This window comes from Drosophila melanogaster, chromosome 2L (assembly GCF_000001215.4).
Source record: "Drosophila melanogaster chromosome 2L".
NCBI lineage: Eukaryota > Metazoa > Arthropoda > Insecta > Diptera > Drosophilidae > Drosophila > Drosophila melanogaster.
Window position 1 is genome coordinate 5,986,331 of NT_033779.5, and position 13,546 is coordinate 5,999,876.

The following is a 13,546-nucleotide window of genomic DNA, read 5'->3' on the forward strand; positions in this document are numbered from 1 at the left end:
CTCGCAGCCCTATCACGTCAGGTCATATTAATTTTTCAATCCGCCCAGTTGGATGTTTGGACAGTTTCCTTCCTCGCGCCGGTCGATAATGTTGGCCAACTAACACCGACCTGTAGCACGTCACCCGTAATAACCCATAACCGCAACCAGTCCAAGCATCCAAGATGGGACAGAAAGTTTCGCGCACCGACTTCGAGTGGGTGTACACGGAGGAGCCGCACGCCTCGCGGCGCAAGATCATACTGGAGAAGTACCCGCAGATCAAGAAGCTCTTTGGCCACGACCCGAATTTCAAGTGGGTGGCCGGCGCAATGGTGCTCACACAGATCCTGGCGCTGTTCGTCGTGAAGGACCTGTCGTGGTCGTGGCTCATCGTGGCCGCCTATTGCTTCGGCGGCATCATCAACCACTCGTTGATGCTGGCCGTTCACGAGATCTCGCACAACCTGGCCTTTGGACACAGCAGACCTATGCACAACCGGATCTTGGGCTTCATCTGCAACCTGCCCATCGGGTTGCCCATGAGCATTTCCTTCAAAAAGTACCATCTGGAACATCACCGGTACGTGCCAATCGGTTCGAATTCATACCCTAAACCGCACCCTCACGCACACATGGGCATTAACACTTTTCTCTGGGCAATAGGGCGTAGTCACACAGTAAACAGCGAAAACATCATCCCATTCCGCATTTATCCATTTAAAAGCCGGCTTGTGTTGTTCAACACTGATTGCTCTCCATTGGGTTTCATGTGAATTTTCACCCCGCAAACTTGTGAATCAGTTTTCATGTTGTTCCCTTTTGCCGGGCATCGAGTGCGTCTTAATTGCGCCGATTAGATAAGGTTGTAGTTATATGTGTATCCGAATAGGCGCTCAATTGGTCACGTAGCTCAGTGATTTGCCACTCGACTTCTCGGCTGCAAGTCGCGTTCAGTTGAGTCACTGCTTCGCCTTCCGCAAAAAGTTCCCGAAATATTATTCAAACTAATTTTATGAGTGTTGTTTATGTTTACAGTTACAGTCATTCACTATGTTTCTAGTCGTAGATAGTGTTTATCTTATCGCCCAGGTGCACCATTGGGCGGATCATTGATTGTCGTTCAACAACGTCCCAATCCCAAATGTTCGCTTCTCAGTCCCAACTAAGTCTAAAATAAGTCATGTACGTAAATCATCACAAACTATCTGCATTCTAAAAAAATTATATTGCTAACTACATGCTATGCATACATTGTTCACCGTTCACCAGCTCAATAAACTGTAACGTTTATTTGTCCTTTCAGTTACCAAGGTGATGAGGCAATTGACACTGACATACCCACACTGCTGGAGGCGCGCCTGTTTGACACCACATTTGGAAAATTTCTGTGGGTGTGCCTGCAGCCTTTTTTTTACATTTTCCGTCCACTGATTATTAACCCGAAGCCACCTACACGCCTGGAGATTATTAACACCGTGGTGCAGCTAACTTTCAACGCCCTGATCGTTTACTTTCTGGGCTGGAAGCCACTGGCCTATCTGTTGATCGGCAGTATTCTAGCAATGGGACTGCACCCGGTGGCCGGACACTTTATCTCGGAGCACTACATGTTCGCCAAGGGCTTTGAGACGTACTCCTACTACGGTCCGCTCAACTGGATCACCTTCAATGTGGGCTACCACAACGAGCATCACGACTTTCCGGCGGTGCCCGGCTCCAGGCTGCCAGAGGTTAAGCGCATCGCTAAGGAATTCTACGACACAATGCCACAGCACACCAGCTGGACCCGGGTTCTGTACGACTTCATCATGGACCCAGCAGTGGGACCTTACGCACGCGTGAAGCGACGCCAGCGCGGCCTGGCCTCCTAAGCCATCGATGCTATTCAAGGTTTCCTGCCATGAATGTAATCTCAGCGTTAGACCTAAAACGGCTTTTTTATGTATATATACACCGTAGAGACATTTACAGCGGATGCAGAAGAAATAAGGGGAACAACCACACACATAGCACCAGCTAATCTCTGTGATTAGATAAGGGGCATTCGGACACTTGCAGCGGCTGATATGAACAATTACGTGGATATAGTTTTTGGTATTATTGCTAGAGTGTGAGCTTAGTTAGGTTCGTTGGCCTAACTGAGAGGCACTTTCGAGCGCTTTAATTAATTGTTACCTCATAAATTGGAAAGCCTGTTAAATCTAGTGTGTAATACTTGTCCTATTATACTATTGTCTTAGTATTTTCGATACATATTTATATTGCTTTCAGATCATTTATGTGCAGACACGATTTGGTGTGATCAATCTTAATCCTTATCGCCGCCACCCTGGCCGATAGCAAGCCACTAATCAAGCAACCAACTACTATTTTTGATAGACTCTTGAAACTGTTACCTAAGAATAAAGTCTAAATAATTTGACCGGGGTGGCTGCATGTACAGAATACACTATAAAATTTGTAAGCAAACTAATGAAATAAATAACAACATCGTATTGTAACGACTCTGTGACCAATTAAACTTTTTGAAGCTTGCAAAGTTATTGCTTACGCCGATTGCATGTCGCACGTCAGTCATGTGGGCACAGTGCTATCAACTGATAATGATAATTTCGATAAGCACCTGTGGAACGACAAGGTAGGCAATGCGGTTATATGAATTGCTTGCCAGATAACTCACACCTTGGAGAATGTGCACCTAGGAGATCGAGGATGTTTTTCTGCTTTGCAGCCAACTGGATTGGATTAATCATGGCTTAGTTACTTAATCTATATGTCTATTGTATTGTCGTATTGTATTCTACGCCATCTGGAATGCGATGTATTATCAACATGTTCCTCTTTTAAGGTGCTCTTTAAAAGAGCTTTGATCTTCAAAATTTGGTTATCCAGTCTTAATCCGGAGAACCGGAGAACCCTTATAATTATGTATACATTATACATATTTACAATTCTTGGTAGAATTTGGTAGACTGAATGAGTAATGTCCTCAAGTGTCCACAATCATAGGTGTTCTATAGACTAGAAGATTAGAAGACTAAATTTAGAAACACCAACCATTACCACGATCGAAATAATCAACAGCGACACACGTGTTCTTTTAAATACTATTTATATATAATTTATTTAAATTATAGAATTATATATCTTGTTGGGGGAAGGTATCGTGAGGGAAAATGTTTTTATATTTTTGGATCATTCATTGAAATCAATCGTACATTACTGCTTAATGAAATAAAAGTGTTATCCTTAATATGTTTAGGGCTCTGTTTTGTTTCCGTTAACGTTTATCTTGGGTTGCTTGCAATTAGAACCTGCACATTTGTCAGCTTGAGTTTTTATACACATTTAAAAAATGATTTTACAAAGTGTTTTTCGTTTTTTTGTCTGCTTTTTCAATTGCATAATTCTAAGCACTGTGTTTATTGTTGTACGTTAATATTACCAAGATGTTTTGCAATTTTTTTGTTTCGTTTTTTTTTTGTAATTTGTTTTTACTTCCACGTTTGTTGGATTTCTAGTCAACTTACTAATTATAAATTAAAAATTATACACTTTTCATTGTATTTTAAATGTAAACTTAAATGTATACTGAATTTTAGTTTTTGTATGATCGTTTTATTAACAGGATTTTGTTTTCGTTTTTTTTTTTGTTTCTTTTTTATATATTTTAATTTGGGGCAATAAACAAGAACATACAAAGAAAGGGAGAGTCTACAAGGCGCCACGCGTAAAAGTGGAAGATTCTTAATGTTTGAGGGTTTTTGCTCGCAACCTTAAGTAAACAAAAATGTACAAAAGTAAAACGAGAGTCGCCTTCGCCTTTGATTAAAGGAAAAAGTCAAATAAAACGTAAGAAAACTTTGCGTGCGCACTGAACCAAAACTCGAGAGGCGAACACAAAAAGTGAATTAAATTAACAAAAACTAAGAATAGCAGGTAATGGTAAAATATATTATAAAATTAAAAGAACGTTTAACGAACGTAAAAATGGGCTGAATTGTACAAAAACAAATAGTTGTGTTGCTTTGTTTGCATTTCATATCTTTTGCTTAATTATTAATCCCTATTCTCGATTCTTATTTTTCTTCTGTTTTCTTTTTTGTAGTTCTTTTCTTTTTTTTTTCTGACGTTTTCTTTCAAATGTGTTTTACGTTGTTAATGCGTAAATATAGCGATAATTGGTAAATATGTACTACAAAAACTCTCAAGTGACTTTACTAAACTTAGTAAATACCGGTAGACGGCCTTTATCGGGTATTTAGTAGTACATCATGCGTAAAACACAATCGGCTGTTACTGCACCTCCTGGACTCTATATACGTTACTCTACCGCGCCGATTGCACCGCCCGCTGCTTGCCCGGCGTCGTCGTGGACGCCACGCTCATACTGTGACCGGAGCCCTGTGTTCCGATGGCAACTGTCTTTGTGCATCGAATGCAGATATAGTCGTCGTCGGGCTTTATCTGGCTGCGATTGAGGCCCACACAGTACATGTGGAACCATTCGTTGCAGCCGCCGTCGCACTGCACCCAGTCCACCTCTCGCCCGGTTGGCTTGTGGCAGTTCTCCGCCCGGCACTCCTCCTCGTCGTCCTCCTGCGCCGCCTGTTGAGACCGTTGCGCGTGCTTCTTCTGACCGCCAGTCGCATTATTGCCTCCAGTAGCTGCTCCCTGGCCGCTGGTGGTGTTGCTGTTCAAATTGGTACTGCTGTTGCTATTGTTCGTGCTGTTATTATTATTGTTGTTGTTATTATTGGTGGCTGTGGTTGAGGTGCGCTTTCGCTTTTTGTGCGTCGAGCCGGGTGTGGGCGTCGTCGTCGCAGAATTGCCACCACCTGATCCTGTACTGGAGTTCGTATTACCGCCGTTGGCCTGCTTATTCTCGGCATCGGCATCCGCACCCGGAGTGGTGGATGCTGCTGGCGATGCCTTGGCATCGCTCTTGCGTGCCGCTGCCGCTGATCCCTTCTTGCCCGGTGTCTGCTTCGGTGTGCTCTGCTTCTTGCGCGGCACTGCCGAGTTGCCGCCGGTGTCGTTGGAGCGCCTCTTCTTGTTGCGTCCGCTGTTGCTCGCAGAACCCGTTGCCCCGCCACTATTGCTGTTGCTATTGGGACTATTTTGTACCATCAGACTATCGTTAGAGTCTTCGGCGCCGGATGTTGGCAGCGGATTTGTATGCTGTTGCCGCTGACGCTGCATGTACTGGACAACACGCTCCATGGCCTCCGCCTGCAGCAACGTGGGCGGCATCGTTTCTAGAATGCGCCACAGCTCCTGCGTTTCATCTAAGGATACCTCTAGCAGGTCGCCCTCCATCATCAGGTCAAGCAAATTTTCAATTTCACTGTCGGACAGCAGCTTGAGGAGATCGGAGTTGACGGTGGAGGTCGCGGGGGCGGTACGAGGCTCATCTTCATCGTTACTAAAGTTGTCTTCGACGATTCGAAGACGACATTCGTCCTCGTCGTCATCGTCGTCGGCATCGGACTCTGTTGAACCACTTGCCTCTTTCGTCAGGCTCCCCCGTCGACGTGGCTTCCGTGGACTGCTGATATTTCCCACCCCTGCTCCACCCTCGGAGCGCCGCTTCTGCTGCTGCTGCGCCATAATCGCTTCTTGAGCCGCACTGACGTCAGGACTGCTAAGAGCTTTCCTGGCCCGATCCTGCCAGTTCATCGCACGCTCCGCCAGGCAACGCAACGCTTCGTCCTCGGGCAGACGGATGGGCAGTTGCTGCAGCTGGACAAGTAGCGGAAGGATGGTTTCTAGGCGCGGTCTCTTCGAGCGCACACAGCTCGGACATAGCCACTTGGGTCGATTGGTACCTGGTCCTGATCCGCCGTTAACAATTCCATTTTGATTTGTGGCTGATGGCGGTGGGACGCAATCCTCGTGAAACCAATCGCGGCACAACTGACAATTGAACATTAAGTTTCGGAACTCGGACTTGCACAAGCAGAACATATCGCGCATGGGATTCTTGTTCATATTTTGCCGCCGAAGTTCGCGCATATCGAGCAGCTCCTGCTCCTCAGCGTGCTTGAAGCTGGCCACAATCTCCGCCGGATTTTTCTCTTTCAGAAAATCATCCTGCAACAATAAATAGAAAGATATTAGTGAACGGATGGGTTTGGAATTTTAGTGTCATATTTACCTGGAAGCGCGGCTTGAGATCCGAGTCTATGTTGATGGCGTCCGACCGGGGCATGAGAACCTCCAAGAGCGTATAGAAGGTGCCCTTCTTGAGGAAGGCGCACGCTGTATTGTCCTTCCATTGATGTGCACTATTTAGGTGTCCCTGCATTCGGCTCAGCTCCTCCAGCTGGATGGGTATGTTCAAGCCGCGCTCGATCATTGCCTCCAGTGTGTGGCAATATGTGACGTGGTTGTTTTGCTGTAGCTGCTCAACGGCCCGTAGCCACTCACGCGCCTTTCGTAGTGCATCCTTCAGCAGTCCATGCGAAGGCACTTGACCGTTGATGTCGGAGGCCGATTTCAAGAACTGCTCAATTTCGCCCAGTTCGTGCTGTTGGGTCAGTCGCCGGAAATACTTGGCCGCCTGCGACTCCCAGGCTTCGATATCTGCACCGATCTGTTGCAATTTTCGCATCTCCTTGTCGACATACGGATCCGTGGGATCAAGGTCAGCAGCCGCAATGTGTAACAGGTTCTTCACGTCTTGGTAGGTCAGCTTCGAGCTGGTCTCCCTCAATCCCTGCGAGCGCTTGTACCACTTGCACTGCTTCAGTCGCTTTTGCAGTAGGTCGAGCTGTTGCAGTTCGATGCGTAAGGAGCTGCCTTCGTTTATTAACGTTTCCAGCTCACTCTCCTCCAGAGACTCCAGCGATAATTGCAGCTGGCTCTCGGACCGCTCCACAAACTGTTTTCCCAAAACAAGCAGCTCTCGCACCGAAGCGCCCTCGTCAATGATGCAGCAGAGATTATCGATTTCTTGAACGAACAACTCTAGCTCCTCCATGGTTAGCTTGTACTGAGCAGCCTCCTGGTTGTGGTCCGAGCGAGTTCGCACCTAGTGATTGGATATGGAATTAGAGGCATATAACTTTCGGTAAGCTTGGATGACGATTTAAACGGATATTTGGTTTAGAATGAAAGATAGATTCTCAAAGATAATGAGTAGAAAATGGAAACTTACCTTATTGATACCCAGTTGCTGTATGACTGTGACACATTTCTCTGCCTCAACGGCCGCAGCATTAAGGCGATCGATGAGCAGCGAGGAGGGAAACTTTTTCGTCTCGGCCTCCTTGCACAATTCCTGCAGCTCCTGCAGGGTCACCGAGGTGGGTGTATGTGCATCGACTATGTCACGGCAACGTGAAAGCCATCGCTCGAAGCTGTGCGCCTTCACCTTAAGTTTCTGCAGCATCAGCGGCATCTCGTCCAGTGTATAACGATATATCAGAGTGTGCTTCTCAGGAGCACAGCCGCAGAGTACCGTATAGTGGCGCAAACAGACAATCAACTTGTCGTTGCACTCGCAGGCCACCGCCGACAGGAAGCACGTGGTGTTGCACTCTTGGCAATGGCGCTCATCGTCGTTTACTAGCTCGAAGGCGCGACGCTCTGCGCGGGTAACGCCCCACTCCAAAAGCGATTTGCGCAGTTTCTTCTCCGTGTCGACCATTTCGGCCATGTCGATGTAGCAGGCAGTAGCGATGCCAAATGTGAGTTTCGCTGGCTCCAGGGCCATCTTGCAAACGAGCTCGTCGTGCGAAAAGACACAGAAACGTCGCAGCATGGAATAGTGGTTAACACACTCGCGCCCCATCTTCAGCCAATCGGCAGGTGCAAAATTGACGGCCTCCGCGAAGTTATAGCCTTGGTTAAAGCCTGCGTGATAGGCCCTGGGAAAGGTGATCACAAACTCGCCTGCATGCTGATCGGTTCGGAATACCGGTACACGATTGTTCATCAAAATGTTCGGGTTCATAATGGTCACCAGCTGGTGAAGCAGATCGGGCTGTGATGAAAAAAGTTCTGGAGCTGCCTGCTTCATGGTCTCTTCAAACTGCTCAGCACAGGACCCCGGAACACCGTACCAGGTTTTAGGTTCTCCCCAGTGAAGATAGTTGATGGAGTAGCTCCAGTGGTCCTCGTTGTGCCAGCAGAAGGCTGCGAAGCACATGCCCACATACATCCACGGAGCGTTCATGCCGCTAATGTCGGCATTGATGTGACCAAGAATGGAATCCTCCAGCAACGGCAAGTTGTTAAGGTTCCAGCTTGACTCTGCATACTCTTGGTCGCCCGGCAACAAATATAACGAGCTCTTAGTGGGAAAACCAGAGCCGTGATCCATTGTGTGCAAGTCCGCCCCATACTCAACGGTAACGTCTTCATCGATAGATGACACGATGCGCCAAAACTCGCGCTCCACCATCTCAGTGGGCACCAAGTGCACCGGCTTGCGGAAGTATTCTTGCTTGAACTGGTCAGCCATTTGTCCAAATTGTTGCAGAGTGTATTCCCTCTCTGCCTGTTCAAAACCAAACGCCTCCTGCGGTTTGCTTACTTCCTCGACGACGCAGCGCGGGCAAAGCCATTCGCCTAGAACGATTAAAAAGAAAAGGTTTATTCGCATTAGTGCATGAGACACGGTTGTAACTTCCTAATCGACGTAATGTAAAATTGAGTTGTTTTAAGTTTTAAAACGGTTTTTTTGTTAGAAACTTTTTGATAAGAATTTTACCTTTGGGTATGCTGGTCAGAGGCGGCAACAGGCAAAAGGTGTGGTAGCTGTCGTCGCAGCCATCGCAAAGCAGCATTGACTCCTCGACGTCGCCGCGATTGCAGATGTGGCAAATGTACTTCATCAGTGGGTCTACGATAAGTGCTGGAGGCTCTCCTCCCTTCTTCTGGCTGGCTCCGCGAGTGTTTGCCGTAGTACCTGTGGCTAATGGCGATCCGCCGCTGTTGACAGCATTGAAACTGCTGAGAAGATCCCTCTTAAATTCTTCCTTGGTCTCCGTCTTGACAAATACGCCCGCTGATGGCTTTGTTGTGGGTGTAACACCACTCAGGCCGCAGCTGGCATTGGAATTTCCGAAACGCTTGGAGCGACGTGTGTTTGTCTCGTTGGGCGGCGCAATCTGCTGCCGTGTGGGAATTTCATGGGCTTTGTAATCGGTTCCACCTCCGTCCTCCAATTTGACGGGTGTGCTACCAGATCCAGACGACGTTGGTGTGGGTCCTAGAACCTTTCCCGAAGTGTATACCTCAAAGGGGTGCAAGATGCGTTCGTAGTGTGCCTTCAGGGTTGCGCCAACACTTTTGCTTGAGGGGTACTGCATCCGGTTGGCCACCTTGGCCCACTTGCGATCCTTTGTGGTTTGCTCCATGCCCCCCTCCTCCTGAACGATGCGGTGCAGTGTGTACAAGTCGAGAGCCTTTCGCTCCACCATTGGGATCTTTAGTGAAGAGCCTTGCAGCTCCCAGAACTTTGCGATCTGATCAAGGAAGTTGAGTTTGACGCGCGTCTTTGCCTCGAGCTCATTCAGCCGCTGGACACGTGGCACAAAGCGTAGCTTGTCCACGTCCACTGCAAACGGCGGCGACCAGGTTGCCGGCGGCAGGATCTTTGCGATTCCACACTTCTCAGCTATGGAGCGGATCTTGCTGATGTAGGCCAGTGGATTCTTGAACTCCTCAGTTGTGGGCCGGAACACAGGGCACTCTGGCGGCGTGTCAAAGTGGAACTCCTCGTTCTTTCCCTGGTCAAACTTGTTGCTGCTGTGCGGCTGCGTGTGGACCGACTTCTTGTGCCCAGTGGGCGCAGGCGTGGGCGTGGGATGAGGACAACTATTATGGTACTTTTTGCTGGCTGACACACTGCTGCTGGCGTGATTCATGGGAACACTGGGCATAGGCCGTTCCATTACCGCCGGAGAAATGCCTGGCGGAGCATGGGTGTGAGATCCTGTTGCTCCTGCCGGGGTGACTGGGGTCGAGGGCTCGTCGTTAGCATTGGATTTCTTTACGGACTCACTTCCACTATTAGTCCCGTTGCCCGTTGAGTTTCGGGTACGCAGACGACGTGCCGGAGTTGCTGTTCCATTCGCGGATGCGCCCCCGCCGGATGAGGTGCCGCTCCCGACTCCTCCGCCGCCGGAGTTGGCGGCCGTCGTGTTGTCCGCCTCAGTTTTGGCGGACATAGCTTTAAGATGAGTTCAGATTAAATTTATTCCGCTCGGTTCTGAAATAGAGAATAAAAGTTACGGATGAGTTCACAACTTGGTAATATTAAATTCGCTCCGGAAAGGTTGTTTTCGTTATTAGGGTTGAAAGACCTGTCCCGGTTATTTAATTATTGTGGCAGACACACTTCTTGGCAGTTTAGCTACTTTGTATTTCAGCTTCAACTACAGTACTCATTACCTAAAGTTGCTAGTAAGAAACGGCTTATTGGCAGTTTGTTTATTCTACTTTAAACGGCATAATATACCAATTAAATTCTCCCTAATTACAACGTTATTTAAATTTGACTTTTAAGCCAATGAAAGTTTATCTAAGGTTTGTTTGCAATAACTCAATAATAATTGTAGTTACTGCAGTTTATATATGTATATATATAAATATTTCAACAACTAGGGGTTACTTGTTGTTGGTAGAGCTATTATGGTGGCTTTTCAGATACACACACTCCCGCCCCGCGCCCCTTGCATTAATTAACGATTCGTTGCCCCGTCGACAGATTTAAATTGGTTAATATCCACAAGAGAACTGTCGTCTTAGTTGGACTTTCCTACCGCTCCTATTGATCGGAGAGGGAACCCCTGCGGCCCACTGTATCTACATCAAATCGCCGCACACCTGTGTGTGTGTGTATATGTGTTGTGGTGCCTGCACTCAACCCTCGCAGGTAAACAAACAACATTTACAGAGGTGAAAACTCGACTTTGCGACGGTGCAAGTGCAGTTACCAAACGATTACTTCGGTTGTGAGGTTGTATCCAGTGCCGCCGGCGGGATCGCAGGATGGGCAACTGCACTGGACCTAGGCGAAGTAATGCCTTTCTCGCATGTTTCCCTCCAGGGGGATGTGGCTTCTCCCGAGGAGTAATAGAGAGAGAGAGAGAGAGTGCAGCGGCGATTAGCCAGCAGCACTGAATTTGTTGCATACAAAAGTGGAGCACGCCAATACAGGCACAACCCCGGACACGAACACGGGGGATTTCCTGGCCGTGTGTATGTATAACATAGCGACCAATAAACTTACAAATTCGATAGCGAACATGTATACACCAAGTGTGCAAAAGGGGATTATACTTATACGCATTGTATTCAAAACATTCAGCACACAGGACCTTCATGCACACACACACACACACTAACACAAGCACATACACTGAGCAAAAGGTGAAAGCTGTTATCTACGAATTCAGCTGACGAAATCGAGAAGCGGAAACGAAGCCATGTTGAAAACCACTGTCAACTCCAACTTCCGGCTGGAGTTCCCAACAGATTTTTCGCGTTTGTCAGCTAGACACAAGGAAGCCGCCGCGACAGAGCTTTGCTTTGGTGGTTGTTGTGACGCACACACACTCTCGCACGAATGTGGGGCGCCACTGCCACTGCTGCCACCACCGAAAAGGGAGTAGAAGTGGGTGGGCAATGTGTGCCTGCCTGACTGACTGGCGGTGCGTGCGTATGTGTGTGTGTGTATAGTTTCCCGTGTGCTTGATCAGGAAGAGCCCGCTCTCGCCTAGAGAGAGCGAGATGAGCGACGACGAGTACCGTTTTTGTGTATCAAGTGAGCAAAGTACATCGTCGACAGCGACGCCGGCAGAGGCATGCTACGTTTGCTGCTCTGCTCGGGATAATGGGATATTATTTCCCTGCGAATCCGTTCCAAATCAAAATCGGTGGATTGCGATTTCGGATTATTGATTGGGCAGCACGGCGTCGTGACAAGTGCCATTTTCCAAACTGCAGCCAGCTGTTCGCTGTTAGTGTTGGACGGGGGAAACTGATTTTCCGTTCTGCGGCCGCCGATCGCTCGGAAAAGCAGCCTAAGCCGAAAGCTTCTTTTATATAATTTCCATTTTCAGCCGCGCACACACACCCGCACGCAGCTTACACGGGCACAAACAAACAGCTTACACGGACACGGGGCACGACAGACACAGGTACGCGAATACAGGCACACACATTCGCACCGAGCATGTACATAAATATGGATGGATTTGGCGAAATTAGCACTGGATATTGGTTACTTTCCAGCAGGAGCGCAAAATTTACGCATTTGCCCTGCCATATTGCACATTTCCAACGGTGGGGGGAGTGGCGGTGAGCGGAAACAGAAAAGCTGAACTGATTTTTTTTTTTGGAAGGTGACTGCAGCACTGTACTTTTCGAATAGTAACTCCCCGCGAACAGCTCGACTGGAGCTATATATTCACTATATACTTGAAAGTCACTAAACTCAGTGGCATATATTGGCTTTCCAGGCGTGGGATCACAATATTTTTCGCTATGATGGCGACCGGGCAGCGACGCAACGCACTTTGCAGCGCTGTCGCTGCTCTGCTGGCGTGTGCAATTGGTGCGCGATTTTCCGTCCGCGGTTTTCCACCGTAATCCGTTCATCCGCGACGTGGTTCCTAACCTAGCCGCGACCTGGCGTTGTCTTCTGGCCGCATTTTCACAATTATTACGGATTTTCGGAATCCCGATTGCGCTGCCAGCAGAGGGAACACACATACAAACATTTTCCACGACTAGTGCGGGGGGTTGTTTTCGCTGTTGGCCAACGCAGAGGCTGCAATCCGCACTTTTCCTGATCTATATGCACCGACTTGGCCAGGTGGGCGTCTGCGTTTTGCTAGTTTGTTCGCTTTTCGCTGCTAATTAAACGTTTTCAGCCATCAGAAGTGCCCCTAAACTCACACACTGGCACGCACACAATCGCACTGGGTTCGGGCACTGGGAACTGGGCACCCTACACTGGGCAAAAACTCACTGTCGTCATAGGAAGTCGTTGGAAGACGCGCACGCTCGGTATGTGATCGAAATGAGTGTTCCATAAAACCACCGAGCACGGCACTGGCGAGGTGGCTTTAATGCGAATTTACTTTTCTGATTTCTTTCTCCGATGTCTGCGTTTTTTCCTGCTACATGTGTCCAGTGTGACCCGTCGTCGAAGTGCCGGAAACGTCGATCTGCCCCACAAAAGTTCGGGAAAATACCAGCCACCGTCCGCGTTGTGCAGCACTGGCCTTCAAATCAAACACAGTTTCTTATCGGCGGAGGTCGACGAATCGGATCTCGTCTTATCGCCGACCCCCCGTTTATTGTTTCGTTTCTGTATTAGATTCAAAATCAGTTCGGTCATAGGCGTTACTCAGTCTAGCCGGCGCCGCGTTTAACACTATGCCGGTTCAGGGACAGGACTTGAAACATCCATAGGATCCATCGAGCATATACGCAAGGTTTCCTAAGTACGCTTTTTTAATTAATTTTATGAAATGTGTTTCAATACAGTGGTAAGCTAAAAAAAGAAAGTTTGGCATTCTACAAGAGTGAATTATATTCTAAGTTA

General features: G+C 48.0%; 2 protein-coding genes across 8 annotated transcripts; one reads left to right on the plus strand and one right to left on the minus strand.

The window, feature by feature from the left end:
• Positions 1 to 17: 17 nt before the first annotated feature.
• On the plus strand, positions 18 to 2,524 carry ifc (infertile crescent). Of its 2 annotated transcripts, none has more exons than NM_057246.5 (2): positions 18 to 562; positions 1,286 to 2,524. In NM_057246.5, the coding sequence occupies exons 1-2, from the start codon at positions 165 to 167 to the stop codon at positions 1,851 to 1,853; spliced, it is 966 nt and encodes a 321-aa protein (NP_476594.1). In that variant the 5' UTR covers positions 18 to 164; the 3' UTR covers positions 1,854 to 2,524. The 2 variants fall into 2 exon arrangements, with proteins under 2 accessions (NP_476594.1, NP_001260118.1); NM_001273189.1 differs by lacking the exon at positions 18 to 562 and adding an exon at positions 748 to 1,164.
• Positions 2,525 to 3,069: 545 nt separating this feature from the next.
• On the minus strand, positions 3,070 to 13,171 carry Kdm5 (Lysine demethylase 5). 6 transcript variants are annotated; one of them, NM_001298720.1, is made up of 5 exons: positions 12,968 to 13,171; positions 8,699 to 10,201; positions 7,142 to 8,556; positions 6,140 to 7,015; positions 3,070 to 6,075 (listed from the first exon to the last, which is right to left on the minus strand). In NM_001298720.1, exons 2-5 carry the CDS (start codon positions 10,158 to 10,160, stop codon positions 4,312 to 4,314), a joined length of 5,517 nt encoding a protein of 1,838 aa, NP_001285649.1. In that variant the 5' UTR covers positions 10,161 to 10,201; positions 12,968 to 13,171; the 3' UTR covers positions 3,070 to 4,311. The 6 variants fall into 6 exon arrangements, with proteins under 6 accessions (NP_001285649.1, NP_001245910.1, NP_001245908.1 ...); NM_001258981.2 differs by having other exon boundaries at positions 3,133 to 6,075; NM_001258979.2 differs by having other exon boundaries at positions 4,111 to 6,075; positions 13,080 to 13,171.
• Between the last annotated feature and the right edge of the window lie 375 nt (positions 13,172 to 13,546).